Source organism: Thalassophryne amazonica, chromosome 10 (assembly GCF_902500255.1).
Source record: "Thalassophryne amazonica chromosome 10, fThaAma1.1, whole genome shotgun sequence".
Classification (NCBI taxonomy): domain Eukaryota; kingdom Metazoa; phylum Chordata; class Actinopteri; order Batrachoidiformes; family Batrachoididae; genus Thalassophryne; species Thalassophryne amazonica.
Genome location: NC_047112.1, coordinates 66,978,033 through 67,003,811, shown reverse-complemented (window position 1 = coordinate 67,003,811; position 25,779 = coordinate 66,978,033). Strand labels below are relative to the sequence as shown.

Below are 25,779 nucleotides of genomic sequence, written 5' to 3'. Positions count from 1 at the left end.
GATTGATCTCTGCTCCCCTCCACAGCATGTCTTTTTCCTGGTTCTCTCTCTCAGCCCCAACCAGTCCCAGCAGAAGACTGCCCCTCCCTGAGCCTGGTTCTGCTGGAGGTTTCTTCCTGTTAAAAGGGAGTTTTTCCTTCCCACTGTAGCCAAGTGCTTGCTCACAGGGGGTCGTTTTGACCGTTGGGGTTTTACATAATTATTGTATGGCCTTGCCTTACAATATAAAGCGCCTTGGGGCAACTGTTTGTTGTGATTTGGCGCTATATAAAAAAATTGATTGATTGATTGATTGATGTACAAATATACACTAAACACTGAATAATTCACAGTGAAAAAAGTGTGCAAATGAAATGTGCAAGCAAAATAAAATGTGCAATAAGAAAAAAAGAGTGACTCTGTGACTCACAGAAGGAGAATGCAAACTCCTGTGAAAATTTGCATATTCCCTCTCAACTGCTGTTGCACTCTGTCGCAGCCCAGTCAGTTGGTACCCTTAGCTACTATCAGTTAGTCTTTTAATGTTACTTTCACCTAGTAAACTGCAAACGACCAATTACTAAATACTGAACTTTGACTAGAACCAGAAAGTTGGACCATATTACCCGCTGTTAGCCTCCGTTCACTGGCTTCGTGTCTCTGCAAGGTCAGATTTTAAGGTTTCATTATTAACATACAAGACCCTTGAAGGACTAGCGCCTCCCTATCTGGCTGACCACATTAAACCTTATGTCCTGGCCTGTTCTCTGTGTTCTCAGGAGGTTAAAAAGAAGTCGGCAGGTCACAGAGTTTTCTCCTGCCATGCACCTGTTCTATGGAACAGTCTACCTGTTGAGATTCTCTGGAGACATTCAAGTCCAGATTGAAACCCAATCGGTTCTCCTTTACTAAGAACAAGATATTACTGTTGTACGTAACTACTTTCCTCTCCATCTTAATTTTGTTGCTAAGAATGGAGCAGGTCTCAGTGTCATCATATCTAAATTCTGTTATTAGTCTGTTAGTGAAGCTAAGGGCGAGCTGTCTGTGATTCTGTTGTTTTGCTGCGGAGAATAACGATCCACGACAGTGGTGTCCAAAGTATTCCAGAAAGGGCCAAGAGGGGGCAGGTTTTCTTTGCAGCCACTGACGCCAGCAGGTGATTTCACTGATGAACTCATCCCATCTGCTCAAAGAGATGTACATCAGTGTAATCACAATGTGAGGCTTTAATGGAAAACTAATACTTACAAACTTTGGAGGCAGGACAGTGAGGCTGAGGCTGGACAGGCTGACTTCCTGATGATTCTGAGCAGAGGCCACCAACCGCAGGGCCACATAAAACCCCTGAGAGACAAACAGATAATCAGCCACCCCCAATTCATGACACAACAGACTGAACCAAGGAATCCAGGAAAACCCAACATTCTGAGAAAAAGACTACTCTGGTAGAACGGGTCTGGAGTACACGCCGATGCCACGTGTCACCACATCCACCACACTATGGAAACATCTGAACGCCAGGGCCCATATCCTTGAACCATCTCAGAGTCCTCTGTAAGAGTGCCTAACTTAGGCTAAGAATTTTAGCCTAAGAGAGATCCAGGAGGTGTCTGAGAGCAACTCTGAGCAAGGAGGGGACAGAAACATCTTTGCGGAGGCAGGGTTGACCCCGTTGCTGGGTATGACACAGTCATCTAAGAGCTGTGATTGGTTGTCCCAGAAAGGGAAGTAGAAAGCAGCCGCGCGAATGGGCTCAACCATGTCAACTGCTCTGAGACTGCTGTCTGACATTTTCACACTGCACCTTGACACTTTACAGATGTGGGCTGATTCGTCACTCTGATGCCATTCACTCTCATCCATGCTGTGTACTGATGCCAGTCTAAGGTTCAAAAAACATTCTGGACTCACACACCATTCCAACTCATTATAGAAACTTTGCACAATTTATTACATTATTATTATTATTATTGTAAACATATGTTTCCCATGTCAATAAAGCTCCATTGAAATTGAAATTGTAACACACACAGACAGACAGAAAGAGAGAGAGATTAGATGACTTCATCACAGACACAAACCCTGAATAACACAGTGTTTTGTACCTGTTTGTCCAGGTATCCTTTTCCATCAGGATCGGCCAAATCCCAGATCTGAAAACAACAACAACAACAAAAGCCCCATTAATCCAAAGCACGCAATTTGGTTAAACCACCTAGACATCGCTCACAACAAAGATGACGTGAACTGCTGGAACTGTGATTTGTGAACATGTAAATGTATGTTACTGGATATTTTACAGTGGAGACAGTGATGTGGTTTTCGTCTACCACCATAATGGTGCTGGTGTTCCTGCAGTGTCAACTTTCCGCTTCAGCAGTTTCACAAAATAACAGGTTCAGGTAACTTTATTTGTACCCGTAGGTAGATTTGGCTTGCAGCAAACAGAAAACAGAAAAAAGGCGTCCATGTTAGTCAACACAACAACAACAATAAAAAACACTAAAAATACTAACAAAGAACATACACAAAACAAGTTAACAAACACCACCAAGGACTCACAACCTTAAAACCACTAAAAAGATGGTCAGCTTAAAACTAGTGTGCAAAGGGCAAATAAATAAATAAGTATATAAATATCTAAATATAAGCATATGCAAACCTACCAAGATTTGTTCAGTTGCACAACTGCTGCTGGGACAAAACTACTCCTGTAGCGTTTTGTTCTACACCTTGGGACTCTAAACCTACGGCCAGAAGGTAGAAGCTGAAATTCATTAGCCAGGGGGTGGGAGTCATCAACTATAATGCAGTTGGTTATCCGCTGTAATTGTTTAGTGTACAGGGACTCCAAACTCAGCTGCGATTCACCAATCAACCGACTGGACCATTTAATGATCTGACTCAGTCTGTTCCTATCCTTCAATGTCAAACTGCCAAACCATGCCACCAAAGAAAAAGCTAAAACAGATTCAATAAAAGCACGATAAAATAGTGTTAACATGGTTCGGCCAATGTGAAAATACGACAGTTTCCTGAGACAGAACAAGCGCTGATGTCCCTTCCTACAACATGTGACCCATTCAGCAAGGACAGAAAGTTCGATACACTGTCTCTTCTTCTTCAGAGACAAAAGAGACGTAGTCAGACCTGTGTAGTCCCCAAGGTCTGTTGGTGCCGGAACTTATCTCCTGATTCCATAATATGAAGGAGACTAGAGTCTACGACACCCTGTGGTCAGGACACCAGTTGGACACATGTTACAGACAGACAGACAGACAAATACTTTATTAATCCCAAGGGAAATTGTGCATTATCTGTGCTCCAGGGATAAATAGAATTAAAAGATACAATAAAATGGAAGGAACAAAGCCCACCACAGAAATAAATAAATAATAACTAAAAACTAGCTGCTAAAACACATTCTCCCTCCTGCCCCTCCCAGCAGAGGCCTCATTAAGCAGCCTAATGGCACGCGGAACAAATGAGTTCCTCAGTCTCTCTGTAGAACATCTCAATGACCGAAATCTCGAGCTTACTGAACTTCTCTGGATGGAGAAGAGAGTTCAGTGGGTGACTCTCATTAGACAGGATGGCATGGGTCTTTGTGAGTGTTCTCTGCTCCACCACTGTCTCCACAGAGTCCAAGCCCAGACCCACTACAGAACCGGCCCTCTTAATGAGCCGGTTCAGTCAATGAATGTCCTTCTTAAAAGCACTGCCCCCCCCCAACACACCGCGGCATAAAAAAGAACACTGGACACAATAGCCAGATAAAACAGGTGCACTAACTTAGGGCAGAATCTGAACGAGGCCAGCCTTCTGAGAAAATACATTCTGCTCTGGCCCTTCTTATAAACAGCGTCCATGTTGGCTGCCCAGTTCAGCTTATTGTCCAGATGTAGTCCCAGGTACTTATGCGTGGAGACCACCTCCACCTCTGCTCCACCTATGTTAATGGGCTGCAGAGAGGGTGGCGCCCGGCGAAAGTCCAACACCATCTCCTTTGTTTTAGTGGTGTTCAGCTGGAGCTTATTCAGCCGGCACCACTGCACAAAGTCCTTCACCAGGCCTCTGTACTCCCTCCCGTAACCCTCCTGAATACATGCCACAATTGCAGTGTCATCTGAGAACTTCCGCATGTGACATGTATTGGAGTTGTAACGAAAGTCCATGGTGTAGAGGGTGAAGAGGAGAGGAGAGAGCACTGTGCCCTGAGGTGCTCCAGTACTGCAAGTCAGAGTTGAAGACCTGCAGTCCCCCACCCGGACAAACTGCGGCCTATTGGTAAGATAGTCTGAGATCCAGCTCACTAAATGGGGGTCCACAGCCATGATGTTGAGTTTATCCTGGAGAAGGCTGGGGTAGATGGTATTAAAAGCACTGGAGAAGTCAAAAAATATCATTCTCACAGTGCATCCCCCCCCATCCAGGTACTTAAGAACACGGTGTAGGAGATAGAGGACCGCATCCTCAACACCCACCCTCTCCCGGTAGGCAAACTGGAGAGGATCCCTCACTGCCTGCACCTGGGGCTGCATGAACTGCAGAACCAGTCACTCCAATGTTTTCATCACGTGTGACGTGAGGGCGACTGGCCTGTAGTCATTGAGCTCGCAAGGGTGACTGATCTTAGGAACTGGCACAATACAGGAAGTTTTCCATAGTAAGGGAACCTTGCCCAGCCACAGACTCAAGCCAAGACCCGTTGCAGCGGTTCTCCCAGCTCCACAGCACAGGCTTTCAAGAGCCTTGGACAAACCGAGTCAGGTCCCGCAGCCTTCCTAGGGTGGAGACGTCGCAGTGCTGTAGTCACCTGGTTTGTGGTAATGGAGGGGTGAGTTGAGTTTGGTGAGTTGGGGGCTAGTGAGGGAGAGAAAGAGGCACATAGGGGAGAGTCAGGACGGGGGTGGTCTGGGGAGCTGACAATAGGCTGTGGGGGATTGGTCGGGCGGTGAGCTGAACCAATTAATAAAGGTGTTCAGCTCCTCAGCTCTCTGAATGTCCATGCAACCCAGCTTGCCCTTACTACCACAGCCAGTGATGGTTTTCATTCCTCTCCAGACCTCCCGCATGTTTATATTAGACAGCGTCCTCTCCAGCTTTTTACCCTACTCCTCTTTAGCCTGCTTTAAACAAAGTTTGAGCTCCCCCTGCACTGCCCTCACCCCCTCCCAATCCCTGCTCCTAAACACCCACTTCTTCCTGTTCAGGAACCCCTTCACCTCAGCTGTGATCCACGGCTTGTTATTGTCAAAACATTTAACAGTTCTGACTGGTACCACCTGGTCCATACAAAAGTTCAGATAATCCGACAGACAGCCCACCGCCCCCTTGAGGTCCTCTCCATGAGCATCAAGCAAAACACTCCAATCTGTGGTGGCAAAACAGTCCCTGAGAGCATCCTCTGCTTCAGGTGACCATTTTCGAACAGACCTGGTTATCACTGATTGCCTTTTAACCAGAGGAGTGTAAGTGGGTTGTAAGTGGACCAGATTATGGTCAGATTTGCCTAGTGGAGGTAGGGGGGAAGCTGAATATGCATTGATGGTGTTTGCATACAACAGGTCAATGGTCTTAGTTTTTCTTGTGGGACAGGTGACATATTGGTGGAAGGAGGGCAGAGTAGTGTCCAATAGGACATGATTAAAATTGCCAGAAATAATGAAGAAACCATTCGAATGTTGTGACTGAAGCGCTGTAGTGACGTTGTAGATGGACTCTAGCGCTGTCTCCGCATTGGCACTCGGAGGAATGTAAACACAGAGCGCGATGACGTGGGAAAACTCACATGGTATGTAGTACGGTCTGATGCTAACAGCAGCTCCAAATCCCGGCTACATATTACAGTTTTGACAGTCAGATGGTTAGGATGACACCACCGCTTATTGGAGTACAAAATAAGGCCCCCACCTTTGCTCTTCCCGCTGGTCCTGGGATCCCGGTCAGCGCGCACGGTGGAAAAGCCGGGTAGATCCATGTTAGCATCCGGTACGTAGCTGGTTAGCCACGTCTCCGTAAACAGAAGCAGACTACTCTCCATGTAGCTCGACTGGCACCGGATCAACATGGTAAGTTCATCCATCTTATTAGACAGCGCATTGACATTACCCATCACCACGGAGGGGACTGGTAGTTTAAAAATCCTCCGTTTGGCGACTCTAGCCACAGCTTTGGCCCTGCGCTGGTATCCAGCACATCTTCCCCGGTATATCTGCCTTAGCTCTGTAGGAATCACATGCCTTTCTCCAGCGATGGCATTTGTCCAGAGTTTCAGCAAGTCCTTCCTTGCATACCTAATTTTAGTGCAGTGCATATCAAAAAAAGATAGCAGCAGGATGAAAAAGAAGACAGAACGAGGAGCGACAGACGTGCTGCCCATTCACGCAGGCGCACACTACACTGAAAGATTGTGACATCCCCAGGCATGGACGTGCTGTTCTCTAATGGGGGGGGGTGACTGAGGCGGATGCAGATTACGTGTCTTGTCCAAAGGCACAGATGGACGGCCTGTGTGGGACTGGACCACAGGTCTACATATCTCTAGACAGACCAGCTCCCTGTTGGACAAACTGATTGTCATTAATACAAATCATGATTTTTACTGCCACTTTTCTTTGGACAGGTGACTGAATATGTACATATCAGTAAAGTGTCCGATGAGGCGACACCTTCAGGACGGAGCGTGTGTGATCCTCCCTTCAAGAATGACTGGCACGCCAGAAGACACGTAACCGGCAGTCCGTCACCGGAGAACTGCAAATGCATGATGGGAAATGTGGTTCTAGCCTGCAGGAAAGTTTGATTCCTTCATTTCTGATGGCGGCTGACAACCTGAGCAAAGCACACCGCTAAAAGCGACGATTGACGGTGGATTTAACTGTTGGTGTTTTTACAACACCTTCTTTCACAGTTTTAAAGAATTTGCCACCGTCTTCTAATGCAGTGCTAATAAGCTAACTGGTTAGCATGCAGTAACAGTCCCTGTGTGTGTTTTGTCTCTGAAATGAGACACAGAAAGCAATTTGTGAAATTCTGTGTTCCAATTTATGCATGAAAACCGATATCTGCTGTTTCAAAAAAAAAACACAGCTGGTAAGTTCCCAGCAGATGATTTAAAGCTCGTCCAAGTTTCAACATTGTTCCTGGAGTGGATGTGGAAACTGTAATCAGAAAAACACATCGTTTGAAAACAACACATTCAGGGTTCAAATCTGTGTTATATGTTGAGTTTGAGTTTCTAACTCCACCGTCAACAGAGTCTTCCATCAAAATGTCATTGTCAGAATATTGAAATATCAATATTTTCTTCTTCTTTCGGCTGCTCCCATTAGGGGGCGCAACATCACATCATTATTCTCCATCTCACCCTGTCTTCTGTGACTTCCTCTGTCCCACCAACCACCTGCATGTCCTCCCTCAGCACATCCAGAAACCTCCTCTTTGGCCTCCCTCTTCTCCTCCTGCCTGGTGACTCCATCCTCAACATCCTTCTCCCTATATACCCTGGGTACCTCCTCTGCACATGTCCAAACCATCTCAATCTCACCTCTCTGACTTTGTCTCCAAACTGTCCCACCTGAGCTGTACCTCTGATATGTTCATTCCTAATCCTGTCCATCCTTGTCACTCCCAAAGAGAATCTCAACATCTTCAGCTCCGCCTCCCGTCTTTTTGTTAGTGCCACCGTCTCTAAGCCGTCCAACATAGCTGGTCTCACTACTGTCTTGTAGACTTTCCCTTTCACTCTTGCAGATAATCTTCAGTCACAAATCACTCCTGCCACCTTTCTCTACCCACTCCACCCTCCCTGCACTCTCTTCTTCACCTCTCTACCACAATCTTCATGGCTTTGGACAGCTGACCCCAAGTATTTAAACTCATCTACTTTCACTACTTCTATCCTCATAACTGCACTATTCCACTGGGCTCCCTGTTATTCACACACATAGACTCAGTCTTGCTCCTACTGACTTTCATTCCCCTGCTCTCCAGAGCATATCTCCACCACTCCAAGCTCGACTCAACCTGCTCTCTGCTCTCACTACAGATCACAATGTCATCTGCAAACATCATAGTCCATGGAGACAGACTATGAGAGCCAGACACACTTCTTCTCCACTCCTCAGGCACCCTCTCACTTTCCAAGATTTTATTAAACAATCTGGTTAGAAACTCCACCGCCATCTCCACTCATACATCACTCTGTGCTGTTCCTCCTCCTTGATGTAAATATTCATGGCAGACATTTACATCCTTTTTTGCAAAATCTACTGTATAGTTTGGATTACATTTAGGCATTGTCTTGACTACAATGGCAGATAGATTAGATAGATAGATTAGATAGATAAGATAGATAGATTTACTGTCATTTTAAGTGAACTGAAATTTCTTCACACCTAATCAGACAAAAATACAATTAATACAAAATTACTACAAGTTGAACGTAATAATGGCACACATCAGAATTAGAACACCCATACATATACATTTGATTGTTTATGTACACTAAACTTTAACACAGTTTGTCATCCGAATTGAGGCAATGTGAGTGTGTGTTTGTGTGTGTGTGTCTGGGGGGGGGGGGGGGGGCAGTGTCCCGCTCAGCCACGGGCTCGAGGGCAGTGGCAGGGCGGAGGCAAGGGGGGGCGGTGGTAGGGGTGGTGGGAGAGGGGGTGTACGTCATGTGGCCAGATGAGATGAGTTTGTATCAGTCAAATGAGTTTGTATCAGTTTCTGTCAGTGTGTGCAAAATGGCTGTAGTTGCCTTGACATCAGACTGTCGGGGAGGGCAGAAGATAAACGGAATAAGCCGAATGGTTCACCATGGCCGTAGAAATTTTTCTGGAGGGAAACAGCAGGGCGCTTTGACCTTCGGAGGCTGATAAGCCTGCCATGTTTAGGGTTGAACAGAGAAACACATCTGCAGCTCCTCTGACTGACCAAATCCAATTTATGAGTATTCCCTGGTCTCTGACATCTTCCTTTGCAAGGCGTACATTTGCACCGAGATGTTATCCAATTTCTGTCAGAGTTCAAGAGTTAATGCAGTCTGAGAGTGTATTGCCTTGCCCAACTCGTTAATCATGATGGACAGGTGAGGGGTCATGACTCTGGTCGCAGCCGTCTTGCCAATTCCCCGGTAGATCAGGAGAGGAGGAGATGTGACTGCCCTACTCATTATTTAAAGCTAAATTACATTTATGGTGTACACCCTTCCTGCCTCTCCCCTGCTCGTCGTACCTAGCCTTCAGACCAGCACTTGAAATACAGTTGGGGAAAGAGACTAAAAAATAAAATAGATAAAAAATTGTGGGGAAAATGAAGTTAAAGGCTACCAAAGAAAAACTTTAAAATTTAAGTAAAATATACTAATACCAATGAAAAATAAATATTTCTAAAATTTTCAAGAAAAAGTATTAAGGAGAAAGACTTATTTAACAGTGATCCTCCAGCCTGTAATCCTCGATTCCACTTTGTGGAATTAACTCTGCAGGTGCTTCTAGGGTAAATCACATGATAAAGGGGCTGGGACCGATATTCGCCCTCATCTAACTCGGGCGAATATCAGTCATTTTGGGAGACTGGGCATGGACGTTGGGCCTCTGAAAATGCATACCGCCCTCCAAAAGCATGTTATTGTATTATTACACACCCAACCGTTGAGCAGATAAATATAATATCTTACCTTATTCGCCCAACCGTTGGGCAGATAAATATAATGTCTTACCTTATTCGCTCAACCGTGATTGTGTATTTGACGCGTTTTGTGCATCTAAACTACGTTTTTTTACACCACTTTTTTAAGGTTCTATTGCGGCGTGAAAAGCGGCGTATGTTTGACACATTTAACGGCGCCGTCTTTAATTACTGTGAAAACACCGCAATGGATGAAAGCAGACAAGCTTCATAAGCATTTTGAATGGAAGCCTGTTAACAACAATCAAACAGTTTTTGAACAAAATGCTGCTTGTTGCCTGTAAGATGGTGTTAGTTTGACACAGTTTCCTGGGTGTGATGAGCCAAACAGAACCGCTTTAAATCACAGCCCCTCCGCGGGCTGCAAGCCCTCCCACAGCCAGTGAGAAAATAACTGTCTTTTTCCCCCCGTGTTGAAACCGGAAGTAAATTTACAAGCGCGCTCAATGGTCGGTTGTGGTTGGGTATATATGCTCGCGCATTTACTTTACTGAACCAACCAACGGTTGGGCGTACAGCCACTCCGTAAGCAAAAAGGCTATTGATGTCGGTGGATCGATTCATTTCTTAATGATACCCGAAGAGAACCGGGTTTCGATACCCAACCTTACTAAGCATTACATTTATCATGCAACAATACCAAAATATCACAGAATTTGCAAGTGTTAAATTATTGCCATACCTGTATCTACTTTGTGCAAAATTGGAAATAAACGATGAGAAATGGATGAGGTAGAAAATTTGTTGAACGACGCTATGAGATTTGGGGCAGGAAGCAGGCAGGAAATTGTTTGGAACATCGATACGTTGCACATTTACTACCTTCAAAAGAGCGTTCTTTCAGATGGCAAGCATTTACAAAAAGATGGAAAACCGTCCAAAGACGGCGAATAAGCATCCTTTTTGTTGTGACAAAAAGGGAGCTGAGCCAAAAGGCAGAGCTCTTGATCTACTGGTCAATCTTCATTCCTACTCTCACCGACAAGGTTTTAGACAGCGAGCCCTCCTGCCGTCATTTGGGCAGTCAATTTTCAAAAAGACGGCTGAAAAAACAGCAGGCGGCTTGTTTAAAGCAGTCTAAAATTAGGACTGAGTCTGATCGCTGGAGCCGTGTGTGTGTGTGTGTGTGTGTGTGAGAGAGAGTTGCCTTGCTGCGGGGGGGGGGGGTATGAGCCGCTTCAGTCACTGCATAGAGAGAGCGCGCGGAGAGCAGAGTGAAGCAACACATTAAGAAAAGAAACAAAAATGTGACTCTGCCTTTATTACACCCTGGACGGTTCTGACGGTACGCCCTGTTCACACCATGTGCGTGTGTCGGTGACAGTTATACTGAAATTATGAGATGAAATAAATGGTCAGAATTCCTTAAAAATGAGAATATATGAATGAACGTTATAAAAATCACACACACGTGTGTTAAAAAAATCCTGATGTGGAGAAACTCTGCAGTGATGTTCAGAAGCAGAAATTGAATAAAGTACCACAGTGTTTGTATTTCTGAATGATGTACAACCCCAATTCCAATGAAGTTGGGACGCTGTGTAAAATGTAAATAAGTAAGTAAGTAAGTAAGCTTTATTTATAAAGCGCCTTTCACAGACCAGGGTCACAAAGCGCTGCACATGGCATACAAAAATTATCTAAAAATAACATACGAAAACAATAAAATACAATATTAGGCTAAAAAGCTAACTTAAAGAAATGCGTCTTTAGTTGCCTTCTAAAAGTATCTATACAATCCAGAGAACGAAGGGCACAGGGAAGCTCATTCCAGAGGCTAGGCGCCACTGCTTTAAAAGATCTGTCCCCGTGAGTTTTAAAACTGGTCCGAGGAACCATCAACAGGTTCTGATTGAACGACCTGAGGCTCCTGGAGGAAGCATAAGGCTGGATCAGGTCCCTGATGTACTCCGGTGCATGTCCATGCAGAGCTCTAAAAGTCAATACCAGGATTTTGTAATGAATCCTGTAGGAGACAGGCAGCCAATGCAATGTATTAAGAATAGGAGTAATATGGTCCCTCCTGCGGGTGCGGGTAAGCAGGCGCGCAGCAGAATTTTGCACAACCTGCAGGCGGGCCAACTCCTTCTTATTCAGACAGGTGAAAAGACTGTTACAATAATCCAAACGCGATGAGACGAACGCATGAACAATCATCTCAAGCTCTTTTAAAGTCACCATATTACGGAGCTTAGAGATGTTCCAAATTTGGAAAAAACAGTTCTTAACCAGGTAATTTGTGTGCTGCTCCAGAGACATCCCTCCATCCAAAATGACACCCAGGTTACGCAGGCTGCTTTTGACCGTGCATCTTAGGCTACCGAGATGCTGCTTAATTCCAGGTACAGCACTATCTGGTGCTACAATCAGAGTCTCAGTCTTATTGGAATTTAACTGCAGACTGTTCTCAGTGAGCCATTCCGTAATTTTGACCAAACAATTTGTGAGAGAGCAGAGTTTCTGTGGCTCAGTTGTCTTAAAAGAGCAGTACAGCTGCAGATCATCAGCATACAAATGATAGGACACATCACTGAACTGCTGGATCAGCTTGCTGAGAGGAAGGAGATACAACAAGAACAAAACAGGTCCCAAGACCGATCCCTGCAGCACACCCCACAGAAGATCTGCAGATTCCGACACTGCATTGCCCACCGTCACACTAAAAGTTCTACCAGTCAGGTAAGAGGTAAACCACTCTAAAACACAACCTGACATTCCAACCAAATCCCGCAATCTGTTTATCAGAATGCCATGGTCAACGGTATCAAACGCCAAAGACAGATCAAGCAGAATCAGCACAGAACATTTGCCAGTGTCAGCTGCCATCATCATGTCACTAGACACCTTCGACAGGGCTGTTTCAGTAGAATGAAACTCACGTTTCATGGTGCCATCACAGATGTGTAAGTTGCCCATGCCATGGGCACTATCACACCCCATACCAGCACAGATGCTGGCTTTTGAACTTTGCGCTGGTAACAATCTGGATCTTCTTTTTCCTCTTTTGTCCGGAGGACATGACGTTCATGATTTCCAACAACAATTTGAAATGTGGACTCATCAGACCACAGCACACTTTTCCACTTTGTGTCTGTCTATTTCAAATGAGCTCGGGCCCAGAGAAGGCGGCGGCATTTCTGGATGTTGTTGATGTATGGCTTTCACTTTGCATGGTAGAGTTTTAACTTGCACTTGTAGATGTAGCGACGAACTGTGTTAAACGACAATGGTTTTCTGAAGTGTTCCTGAGCCTACGTGGTAAGATCCTGTACACAACGATGTCGGTTTTTAATGCAGTGCCGCTTGAGGGATCGAAGGTCACGGGAATTCAATGTTGGTTTTCGGCCTTGCCGCTTACATGTAGAAAGTTCTCCAGATTCTCTGATTATATTATGGACTGTAAATGATGGAATCCCTAAATTCCTCGCAACTGAACGTTGAGAAACATTGTTCTTAAACTACTGGACTATTCTTTCACACAGTTGTTCACAAAGTGGTGATCCTCGCCCTGTCTTTGCTTGGGAACGGCTGAGCCTTTGGGGATGCTCTTTTTATACCCAATCATGACACTCACCTGTTTCCAATAAACCTGTTCACCTGCTGAATGTTCCAAACAGGTGTTCATTGAGCATTCATCAACTTTCCCAGTCTTTTTTTGCCCCTGTCCCAGCTTTTTTTAAATGTGTTGCAGGCATCCATTTCAAAATGAGCCAATATTTGCACAAAAACAATAAAGTTTATCAGTTTGAACATTAAATATGTTGTCTTTGTGGTGTATTCAACTGAATATAGGTTGAAGAGGATTTGCAAATCATTGTATTCTGTATTTATTTACAGTAGTGTTCAGAATAATAGTAGTGCTATGTGACTAAAAAGATTAATTCAGGTTTTGAGTATATTTCTTATTGTTACATGGGAAACAAGGTACCAGTAGATTCAGTAGATTCTCACAAATCCAACAAGACCAAGCATTCATGATATGCACACTCTTAAGGCTACGAAACTGGGCTATTAGTAAAAAAAGGTAGAAAAGGGGGTGTTCACAATAATAGTAGTGTGGCATTCAGTCAGTGAGTTCGTCAATTTTGTGGAACAAACAGGTGTGAATCAGGTGTCCCCTATTTAAGGATGAAGCTAGCACCTGTTGAACATGTTTTTCTCTTTGAAAGCCTGAGGAAAATGGGATGTTCAAGACACTGTTCAGAAGAACAGCGTAGTTTAATTAAAAAGTTGATTGGAGAGGGGAAAACTTATACGCAGGTGCCAAAAATTATAGGCTGTTCATCTACAATGATCTCCAATGCTTTAAAATGGAAAATGAATGAATGAATGAATGAATGAAAAAAAAAAAAAACAGAGATGCATGGAAGAAAATGGAAAACAACCATCAAAATGGATAGAAGAATAACCAGAATGGCAAAGGCTCACCCACTGATCAGCTCCAGGATGACCAAAGACAGTCTGGAGTTACCTGTAAGTGCTGTGACAGTTAGAAGACGCCTGTGTGAAGCTAATTTATTTGCAAGAATCCCCCGGAAAGTCCCTCTGTTAAATAGAAGACATGTACAGAAGAGGTTACAATTTGCCAAAGAACACATCAACTGGCCTAAAGAGAAATGGAGGAATATTTTGTGGACTGATGAGAATAAAATTGTTCTTTTTGGGTCCAAGGGCCACAGACAGTTTGTGAGATGACCCCCGAACTCTGAATTCAAGCCACAGTTCACAGCGAAGACAGTGAAGCATGGTGGTGCAAGCATCATGATATGGGCATGTTTCTCCTATTATGGTGCTGGGCCTATATATCGCATACCAGGTATCATGGATCAGTTTGGATATGTCAAAATACTTGAAGAGGTCATGTTGCCTTATGCTGAAGAGGACATGCCCCTGAAATGGGTGTTTCAACAAGACAATGACCCCAAGCACACTAGTAAACGAGCAAAATCTTGGTTCCAAACCAACAAAATTAATGCCTCGCAGATGTGAAGAAATCATGAAAAACTGTGGTTATACAACTAAATACTAGTTTAGTGATTCACAGGATTGCTAAAAAAGCAGTTTGAACATAATAGTTTTGAGTTTGTAGCGTCAACAGCAGATGCTACTATTATTGTGAACACCCCCTTTTATACTTCTACATTCTACTTTTACATGTCCACCACCACATTTTTCATATCCTCCAAACTTTTCTGATTTGGAATTGTAAAAAAAAACAAAACAAAAAGAACAATTAAAATATATGTAGCTGAACTGTATAATAGAAAAAAACATTATAAGTTGAATCATCTTTATTCATCTATTTTAAAGGTCAAATATGAGATGAGATTTATTGTCATTGTCATTACATGAGTGCAACAACAATGAAATGATGTTTACACTCCAATTACCTCAGACAAAATACAGTAATTAATCCACAATTATTACTAGGTGAATGTAATAATGGCACACATCAGAATTAAAGACAAACATATACATTTGACATTGTTTATGTGCACTAAACGTGAAGTAGTCCGTCATCCGAATTGAGGCAAAGTGGGTGAAGGCTGCAGCAGGAGGGGCCTGCGCCGCCCATCTTGGGGAATTGAAGACTGCAGCAGCAAAAGCCGTGCTACCTCCAGGGTGGCAGGGAGGAGGCCAGGGTAAGAGGAGTGGAAAGACACAAGGGGAGGGGGGTAATAGGGATGGATGGAGGGAGACGTGCGTCGTGTGCAGATGAGTTAAGTTTGTGTCAGTTTCTGTCCGTGAAGTCTGGTGTTGCTTGGCAACAGCAGGCTGGAGGGGGGGTAGACAGATAAGAAGGGGGAGCCGAATTCCTTCACCAAGGCCGTAGATCCTTCTGGGTGAAGAGCAAGGCATTTGACCTTCAGGAGCCGATAAGACTGCCATGTTGATGTTAGGCGGAGAGATACAGAATTCCATTTACTGCACCTCTGACCAGCTAGAGTCCAAACTTATGAAGAATATTCTCCGGTCCTCAGCAGCACATTCCTTTGCAATGCAGCAATATGCTCCAAGATGGTATCCATTTTGCATTTGAGTTCAAGAGTTAATGCAGTCAGATTGCACTGCCTTGCCCAACTCATTAATCATGACGGACAGATGAGGGGACAAGATTCTGGTAGCAGCCGTCTTGCTAATATTCCTGGAGGTCAGGGCAGCACACAAACCACTCAGTGCCAAACCTCCCACCATAAAAGCAAATAGAAATAAATCCTCAACGTCTTCCACAGAGAGCAGAGCCAAGCACGCCACGTGCCATTTCTCCCAGGTGTCGAGAACATAGCCCACTGGGTAGGTTCCATCAGGGCACGCAGGGTTCCCCATCCATGATTTCCTTGAAAAAAATGGTGTCAATAGCGTTGAGAGACCAGCTGATCAATTCCATGGTTAATCCAAATCTTAATTTAAACAATTCATTCTGGTGAAGCTGGGACTTTGAAGGTCAGAGCAGAGATGGAGAAGAGAAAAGGAGGAGAGGGGAGGAATGCGGCGGCCCTTGCCAGAGTCCCAAGCTGAATATATTTTGTGGCTCGAGAAGAATTTTACTTGTGGAAGACGGGACACAAATGGCTCTTTTGACAGTATATTTGCAGATCCCTGAACCAGACTGACTCCAAATATTCATTTATTTTTTAGTGATCTTGGTGATATTTTGGAAGTGCGGAAATCCGCTCCATCTTTAAAACTGTACATGTACAGCTGGACATAGCACTTTTTCGGCACATTCCACTGTTACAGGAGTTTTTGTAATGGAAAGAGGAGCGGAGAAATTCACGCGTCGGGACGGAGGCGCAGGGCACAGAACAAAAAGCAATGCCGTGATGAAGCCTCACAGGACATGTTGTGGCATGTCCAGCTCGTCCACAATTTCTCGGATAGTCACACGACTGAAAAGCCACCGAAAGCCGTCTGAATTTTCCGAATGGTGCAAGAGCTGGGCATGTTAGGGCTTGTCCTGTGAGACCAACATGGAGGTGCTTTTGTTCCGCGCCATGAGCGGCTCCGTGGCGAATTTCTCCGCTCCTCTTTCCATTACAAAAACTCCTGTAACCGTGGAATGTGCCGAAAAAGTGTTATGTCCAGCTGTCTTGCCATTTCTCTGGTAGTCAGACGACGTCCCGGATCAACAAAGCGTTCACTTTGGAAATGACCTGGTCGTTTGAGTCTGTCGATTGCGGCAACCCGCTGCTGTGGGCCGTCTTTAATCTAGTTGTAATTGTCCTTACTCTGTGTGATCCCCATAAGATCTTCACCGAAAGCCATCTGAATTTTCCAAATGGTTTCCACTTGGCTGTCTCACACTTTCTGAAAAAATTTTGATGAAGCAAAGCGGCAGTCGATCAGCCAATTTCCTGACAATGAAAATCCGATGAGGGGGCTGGACCACTCCTCCCACAAGGCGTGCTCACAGGCGAATGACGCAACCGACAGGTGTGAAAAAACTCACGCATGTGCACGAAGGTTCAAGCTTGGCTGATGCAATCACACATGATTCAAATCCATATAGTTTTTGCAAAAAATAAAAAGGTCCGTTACTTTTCTAACAGACCTCGTAATTAAGCATGCAGGTGTCGCGTTGAGAACTCCAGCAGCAAGAGAAGGTCAAGGACACACCCACGTGTGTCTTGGCTGGTCTTCATAAATATTATTCCAAATGCATGGGGGGGGCATCCTGTAATTGGGCCAAACAAAACCTACCTTTCCTAAAGTAATGTCAGGAAGCCCAGACTTTTTCAGGAACAAGGCTGCATCTGTCGGTCCAACTCTCCCTGTGTTTCCTGGATCCACCTTAAAAGACAAACAAATGTTAAATGGCAGTGACCCCTTGTTCTCCTTGTGAAAACGCTTCCTCTGCACCACACATTTACAACATGGGGGGTTACCTCTCCAAGTATAGTCTCAGCGAAAAACAAACAAAACAACCTTCAAGCTCCATTTCATCATCCGTACACGAGTCGGACCTTTGGACACAGAATGGGAATGTGTGTCCAAACTTCTGACTGGTGGCACACCAAACAATACGTACACATTTTAAATCAACTAGAATGCTTACTTTAGAAACTACAATTGCAAAATAAAAAAGATGTAATGACACGGAGAATACAAATTTAAAAGAACCTGCAATGATTCTTCCACTGTTTCACTGCAGACAGACTGACCTCAAGATGTGACAGACTGATACCAATAATGTTTTTGTGCTCAGCTTCATTTCATTTGTTAATAGACTTTAGGACTAGTAAAGAGGTAAATAAATAAAATAAAATAATGAAGCAGGTGATTGGAATCATGATTTGGTACGAAAGCAGTATAAATGAAAGGGTGAGACTCTGAGGAGCAAAGATGGGCAGAAGATCTGCAGTTTGTCAAGAAATGAGTGAGAAAATTACTGAAATATTTAAAAACAATGTTCCTCAAAAAAAGATTGAAGGCATTTGAATATTTCTCCCACTGGAACGCAAAATGGAAGTCTAAGCTGAACACCGTGATCTCCCATCCCTCAGATGACACTCCATCAACAGTTATTCATCGACAGAACAGAGTAGAACAGAACAGAATGCTTTTATTAGTCAATGCACAGGACAAAGAAATGCAAGTACAACAAAACTGCAAGGGCAGCTTGAAGGTGCTGGGTTATATATATATATATATATATATATATATATATATATATATATATATATATATACACACACACATATACATACACGGCTGAGTGGATCACTGTCACTTCATTGGTGCTTTGTACGCCATGTGCCATGGATTATTCGTCCCATATTTGTCGTGTTCCATTTACCGTGCAAAATTTGGGTCCATACATTTTGTACCATTGCGCGTACACTGCACGCGCACACACTAGTGGGGGCGGCGTTTAGCTAAACATTTCAAAGCTTATTTTGCTGACAGGCGACGATTTGAAGGAGCTAACTGACACTGCTAATTCTTCTAACACGAAAAAACAAATCATCTACACCGTAAGCTGTCTAGAGGCATGACGAGCTGTTAAGATGAAGAGGTTGAAATTAGGATGACAAGCCAGACAAATTTTTGACACGATTTTTCACTGGAATGAGGATGTACACAAAGTCAGTGCACGGAATCACGGACTACATCGTCAGAATTGTTTTGAAATATCTGACTGTTTTTGCAAGTTGACTGAGAACAATTTTGGAGTCCGATTTAAAGTTCATGTTGGACTGTTGATGTCAAAGCACCAGTGGTGAACACCAAAATGTAAGTCCCCTTTCCCACTCACTCACTCATCTTCAACCGCTTTTCCGGATTTGGGTCGTGGGGGCAACAGCTCCAGCAGGGGACCCCAGACTTCCCTTTCCCGGGCCACATTGATCACCTCTGACTGGGGGATCCCGAGGAGTTCTCAGGCCAGTGTGGAGATATAATCTCTCCACATAGTCCTGGGTCTTCCCCGGGGTCTCCTCCCAGATGGACGTGCCTGGAACACCTCTCTTGGGAGGCGCCCAGGAGGCATCCTTACCAGATGCCCGAACCACCTCAGCTGGCTTCTTTCAATGCAAAGGAGCAGCGACTCTACTCCGAGCTCCCCACAGATGACCAAACGTCTCACCCATCTCTAAGGGAGACACCAGCCACCCTCCTGAGGAAGCCCCTTTGGGCCGCTTGTACCCGTGATCTAGTTCTTTCGGCCATGACCCAAGTCTCGTGACCATAGGTGAGAGTAGGAACAAAGATTGACTAGTAGATCGAGAGCTTCGCCTTTTGGGTCAGCTCCCTTTTTGTCACAAAAGGACGGTAGAGTAAATGCAATACCGCCCCTGCTGCACCGATTCTCCAGCCAATCTCGCGCTCCATCGACCCCTCACTCGTGAACAAGACCCTGAGGTACTTGAACTCCTTCACTTGGGGCAAGGCTGTATTCCCTAGCCGGAGTAGGCAATCAATCGGTTTCCTGCTGAAAACCATGGCCTCAGATTTAGAGGTGCTGATCCTCATCCCAGCCACTTCACACTCGGCTGCGCTGCGATCCAATCCAGTGAGTGTTGGAGGTCACCGGCCGATGAAGTCAACAAGGCCACATCATTTGCAAAAAGCAGTGATGAGACCGTGAGCCCACCAAACTGGAAAGCCTCCTCCCTCCGACTACGCCTCGATATCCTGTCCATGAATATCACAAACAGGATTGGTGACAAGGCGCAACCCTGGCAGAGGCCAACCTCCACCAGAAACGAGTCCTTACTGCAGAGCACCCGAACACAGCTCTCGCTTTGCGAGTACAGAGACTGGATGGCCCTCAGAAGGGACCCCCCTCACTCCATACTCCCGCAGCACCTCCCACAGTACCTCCCGGGGTACCCGATCATACGCCTTCTCCAAGTCCACAAAACACATGTAGACTGGGTGGGCATACTCCCAGGCAACCTGCAGGATCCTTGTGAGAGTGAAGAGCTGGTCGGTTGTTCCGACCAGGAACCCGCATTGTCAGGGCTAGACATAGCCATTTGCCCGCTGACCCGGAGCCGATTTGGCCCACTATCGGGCCACTACAGTTTATCAAATGCTGGCCTGCTCGGGCCACTACAAAAATACACAAAACTATTTATTTTACCATATTTTGCGGCGGCAAAGTCGAATTTCTTCACATCTCTGTGTCATTAAGTCTGCCATGTTTGTTTTGGTATCACACCATGCTCCATGCGCCGGCAGATTCTCGCGCACATTGAAATGTATGTTGTCGATGCGTGGAGCATGCGTTCAGCCTTTTCCATCACAGATCTTCGGCAATGCTTGTTAGCATCTTTAAATGCATGGAAAGCTGCAGGAAAGGAAGACGAACAAGATGCAAATCTAACAGAACGCTTTGAAATTCAAATTGAATTATGTTTAAACTACAACCACCCAGTCATAGTCACAACTTTGTCACTTTCTCAGTCACATCTATTTTCATTTACGTAGATTGTTTAATCTCATATATAGTCCGGCTAGGTGCTCAGATGACTCCATAGTGGTGGCGCTGGATGCTGAGAAGGCCTTCGATCAGGTTGAGTGGCCATATATGTTTACTGTATTATCTAAATTTGGGTTTGGTGATTCTTTTATTAATTGGATAAAAATCTTATATAAAGAACCAACTGCCTCAGTAATAACTAATAATAATATATCAAAATCCTTTAGATTACATAGAGGCACACGACAAGGAGATCCCATCTCTCCTTTTCTGTTCGCATTGGTTGTGGAACCTCTAGCAGCTCATATCCGCTTAAATCAGGACATATTGTTGTGAAAGTGTAGGTACACGGACCCACAACAGGGGGCGCAATGAACGGACAATGGAGAAAGGTGAATAACAAGTTTTACTGTTGTGAAAAGAGCACAACCAATACAACAATTAACAATTTGGAGTTTGAAGCCGAAATCTGCTGGTGTCGTGTGGGCAGGCTCGAAGGTAGGAGGCGTCCGTCCTAGTCGAACCGGAACCACCCAGATTTCCTCTGCCACCGAACCCCAGAAGTACTGGAACCGCCAAGTCCCGAATTCCCAGGTGGCCACTGCCTCCGCTCGTCGGATCCGGTACTGCTGGCGGGAAAGAGCACAAACACACAGGTATGGGTGCGACAGCACCCAGTAGACAGAGAGGGGAGAAGCCGCCTCCACCTCTTGTTACAATGAAGCAGGAAAGGTGAGTACTTATCCAAGCAAGTAGCTTTCTGTAGTCAGCTGTCCTGAAAAGGTTTACCAAGGTTTATCAGAGTCTTCAATATGAGCTTGCAGAGAAGGTTACCTTAATCTCAAGGCGGTATCTCGGCACTGAGGTGGAGACGCTGTCCTGCTGATATACCTCCGTCCTGAGTGCAGTCAGCTGTGTCCAGTAATGGGTGACAGCTGTCACCCTGGCAGCCTTCGTCGGCGGCAGCGCCCTCTGGTGCCTGGAGCCCGCACTCCAGGCAGGGCGCCCTCTGGTGGTGGTGGGCCAGCAGTACCTCCTCTTCAGCGGCCCACACAACACATATTACCGATAATACATCAAGGTTTACCTCACAAATTCTCTGCCTACGCTGATGATGTGGTTCTGTTCATATCTAAACCTGAGTCCTCTATTGGCCCTTTACCACAGCTTATTGATGAATTTGGTTCCTTCTCAGGATATAAAATAAACTGGACAAAAAGTGAACTTATGCCTTTGTCGGGAGGGGCAAATATGGCTTATTTGCGAAGTACCCCGTTTAGATTAGCTCTAGATAAGTCTGAGTGCCTTGGTGTTGTAGTTACACGCAATATATCACAACTATTGAAGCTGAACTGGGATAGCAAGGTTAATCAATTAGAGAAAAATATTGAGTTTTGGTCTACATTGCCTATCTCGTTAGTGGGGCGAATTAATGCCATTAAAATGGTGTCGCTACCTAGATTCTTATATATCTTTCAGTCCATCCCAATATGCATTCCTCTGGTGTACTTTAAAAAGCTTGATTCTATTATATCATCTTTTATTTGGGCAGGAAAGGTCCCTAGGATTTCTAGCAAACATATGATTAAACATAAGACTTGTGGAGGCTTCGGTCTCCCAAACTTTAGATTATATTATTTGGCTGCACACCTAAACATTTTTTCTTTTTGATGCAAATGCGTACCAGGAGCTGATTTAGAAGGGCAGCCTTCATGGTTGATTATGGAACACACATCTTGTCGGCAAACTTGTCTCCCTGCCCTACTTAACAGCCCGACAAAGGTAAAAGATACACGTTATAGTAGAAATCCTATAATTTTAAATTCTAGGAAGGTTTGGAATCAGGTTTTGAGCACAGTGAAGGGTCCTAAAATGTATCTAGATGCCCCAATATGTGATAATCATGCATTTAAGCCAGGGATGGAAGATGTTGCATTTGCGACATGGAGACAAAAGGGGATATGCTCCCTAAAAGATGTGTATATTGACGGACATTTAGCATCTTTTCAACAATTAAGTCTGAAATTTAATCTCCCCAAATCGCATTTTTTCAGATTCTTACAGTTGTGGGATTTCATCAAAGCCTCTATTCTACAATATGAGACTGTCCCACAGCATTCTGCCCTTGATAACATTATGTCTGTTAAATCATACTCTAGGTGCTGTGTCTCGCCTTTATAATATTTTAGTAAATATACACATTCCTACATCCGACTCTTTTAGGACGCAATGGCAAAATGACTTAGGGATAGAAATTACTGAAGAAATATGGCAGAAGTGTATTAAGAATATATGCTGTAGTTCTATAAATACCAGACATACTCTAATTCAATTCAAGGTTTTGCATAGGCTGCACTTATGTCCCACTAAACTTGGAAAAATATACAAGGATGTTTCACCTCTCTGTGCTAAGTGCTTAAAGGACTAGAGTACGTTGACTCATCTCTTTTTACAATGCCAAAAGCTACAGCCCCTATGGAATAAACTGTTTGATCTTCTAACTAAAGCGGTTGGCAGAGTGGTCCCCTATACACCCGTCACAGCATTGTTTGGGGTGACTGATCCGGGCTGGGTGAGGGATAAAAATGAGGCACAGATTATTTCTCTTATTACACTTTTGGCCAGAAAGGTGATACTTCTTTGTTGGAAATATGATAAACCTCCTGCTTTTGAGATGTGGCTGAGGGAATTGGGAAATGTTCTCCACCTGGAGAAAATTAGGTATACATTGTCTGGTCGGGAAGGAGTTTTTGATAAGCTATGGCAGCCAATAATCAGTTTGATAGATAAACTTAAATGATATGCACTCGGGGTTTTTTTCTTTTTATTTATTTTTATGCATTCCATATTGTTTAACTTTCCTTTTTCAGTATAATTGCTTGTAAAGTGTCACCACCTTTTGTTGTTCTGATGTGTCCACCTTCCACTGTTTGTTTGTGTTCTGGAGGTGTGTTTTTGTTTGATTTTTTTGTATGTGTGTGCTTATTATATGTGAAAATCAATAAAAAAAAAAAACAACTACAACCACCCAAACCCGGACAACAACCAGGAAAGAGTTTTGCTAAAGGAACTGGCCAGAAGAGGAAGCTAATGATGATGAGTTAAGGGAGAGAGACAGGCTATATGAAAGAAACAAGAGGAAGAGAGGTTTTGTCCTGACCTGGCCACAGAAATGGCCGTGGCTTGGTCATGACCAAGAGTAGAATGAGGTTTTCTGCCAAATCTGCAGGGCCTATCCGTTGTATGCTGACAAGTAAGTAAAGTATATGCTTGGTCCTGGTAAACCCTGGCTGTTTTGAAGCTAGTTTAAAACTCTAACCAGCTTGCCTTTGTGGAAACCCCACGGTGACAACATTAGCAAAGGAGCCAAGCATAATTTTTTTTATTTTTATATCTATAACTCCAATCCAGACAAAGCATACTTTTTAGTTTTGACATGGACCTACATCTGTACTTTACATTTCTGACTGTGAGTTAGCCAACTCTGAAAGTTGCTTAAAAAATGCCCTCAGTGACTTTATTTTTTACACTTGAGAATGCCCTCTGATAAATTCTATTTTTTTTTTTTACTTCATGGTCCATAGACTATTTTATGTTTTTTTCTGGATTGGTTTATATTATATAGCAAGTTTTATTTGCAGGATTTCAGAGTGGAATATCATGACCTCTCACGCACAAAACCAAGGGCCAGTGCTCCTACACTGTGGGCCACTAACTTCTAAATTCTACTGGCCCAGTGGGCCAGTGGGGCTAATTGGTTTATGTCATGCCCTGATTGGTCCTCTTCAATCAGAGGTTCGACTATCGGCCGAACCCTCCTTTCTTGTACCCTGGAGTAGACTTTACTAGGTAGGCTGAGTAGTGTGATGCCCCTGTAGTTGGCACACACTCTCTGGTCCCCCTTTTTAAATATGGGGACCACCACCCATTTGCCACTCCTCAGGCACTGTCCCAGACCTCAACGCAATGTTGAAGAGACGTTTCATCCAAGACAATCCCTCCACATCCAGAGACTTCAGCATTTATTTATTTATTTATTTAATATGGACATAACATTGACATTGGACAAACCAGATGCAATGTTTTAGTTGTAATAGCAAAATATGCTAATTTTCAACAACTGTCCATAGAGGGTTTTTGTCATGTATCATGTTAGTGTTGGGGTTTTTGTTTGTTCCCTTTTGTGGCTGGGTGGTTTGTGTTTGGGTTTTTGGGTCTGTATGTCTCTTGGCTGCCTTCACTGTGCTTGGTGGGGGCGGTACTCGGTGAGTGGGTCACGCCCTGTTCTGGGCCTTTCTACACTTGTTTCCGGGAGTATTTAGACGCTACTAGTTGCACTTGGTGTTGCCTGATCGTTGTGCCCTGTGCCAGTGCTTCAAGCTCAGTACTACGTTTTGTTAAGCTGTCTCTTGGTGTTTTGACTGCCTGCCTGTGTTTTTGTCTACGCCTCTGCCTGATGTTTCGGATTTGGTTGCTCTTCTTGGACTGTCTGTTTGTGTACCGAACCTTGCTAAGCGCCTCAGTAAAAGCCTCTCTGAACCAGAACTGTTCCAGTGAGTCCTGCATTTGTCTCCTGCCTTCCTCATCTGACAATTGTGATAGTTTTTACAATTAACACAATACAACATTTTCACAATTGCACCTACTATATATGATACATTTCATTTTATACATCACCATGTGCACAGTTCTGTCCTGATTTTAGGCACAGTTTCACACACCTATTAAAGGTAGTCATATCAGTCTGCAGTTTTAAATGTGTGGGGAGTGAGTTCCACAGTCGGGCTCCAGCAGAGGAGAAGCTGGACTGTCCAAAAGATGTTCTGTGCTTTGGAACCACACAGTCCCCACTCACAGAGGCTCTGGTGTTTGGTCTGAGAGAGCCTTGACGTCCGACAGCCAAACCAGAGAACAGTGGTGACACATGATTATGTAGACATTTAAAAAAACAATTTCAATGTGCAAAAATGTACAAAATTCTCAAATGTAAAACGTTTGTGCTTTCGGATGCTATCACAATGGTGCCACCTCATAGGCTTTCTGTCAAACACCTTGATAGCCTGCTTGTACAAAGAATATTACAGGCTTGAGCGTGGATGCAGACGTTTGTGACCATGAGGTGAGACAGTATGAGAGATGGGAGAAGATCATGGCATGTAAGTACAGCAGAGCAG

General features: G+C 44.3%; 1 protein-coding gene across 5 annotated transcripts in view; it reads right to left on the bottom strand.

The window, feature by feature from the left end:
• Positions 1-25,779, bottom strand: part of eps15l1a (epidermal growth factor receptor pathway substrate 15-like 1a) — a 260,935-nt gene that overhangs the window by 226,677 nt on the left and 8,479 nt on the right. For all 5 annotated transcript variants that reach the window (XM_034180180.1, XM_034180179.1, XM_034180181.1 and 2 more), the window contains exons 3-5: positions 17,383-17,472; positions 2,088-2,135; positions 1,231-1,326 (exon numbers count right to left, since the gene is read on the bottom strand). In XM_034180180.1, the coding sequence (XP_034036071.1) occupies positions 1,231-1,326; positions 2,088-2,135; positions 17,383-17,472 (234 nt within the window). The remainder of the gene's footprint in view (positions 1-1,230; positions 1,327-2,087; positions 2,136-17,382; positions 17,473-25,779) is intronic.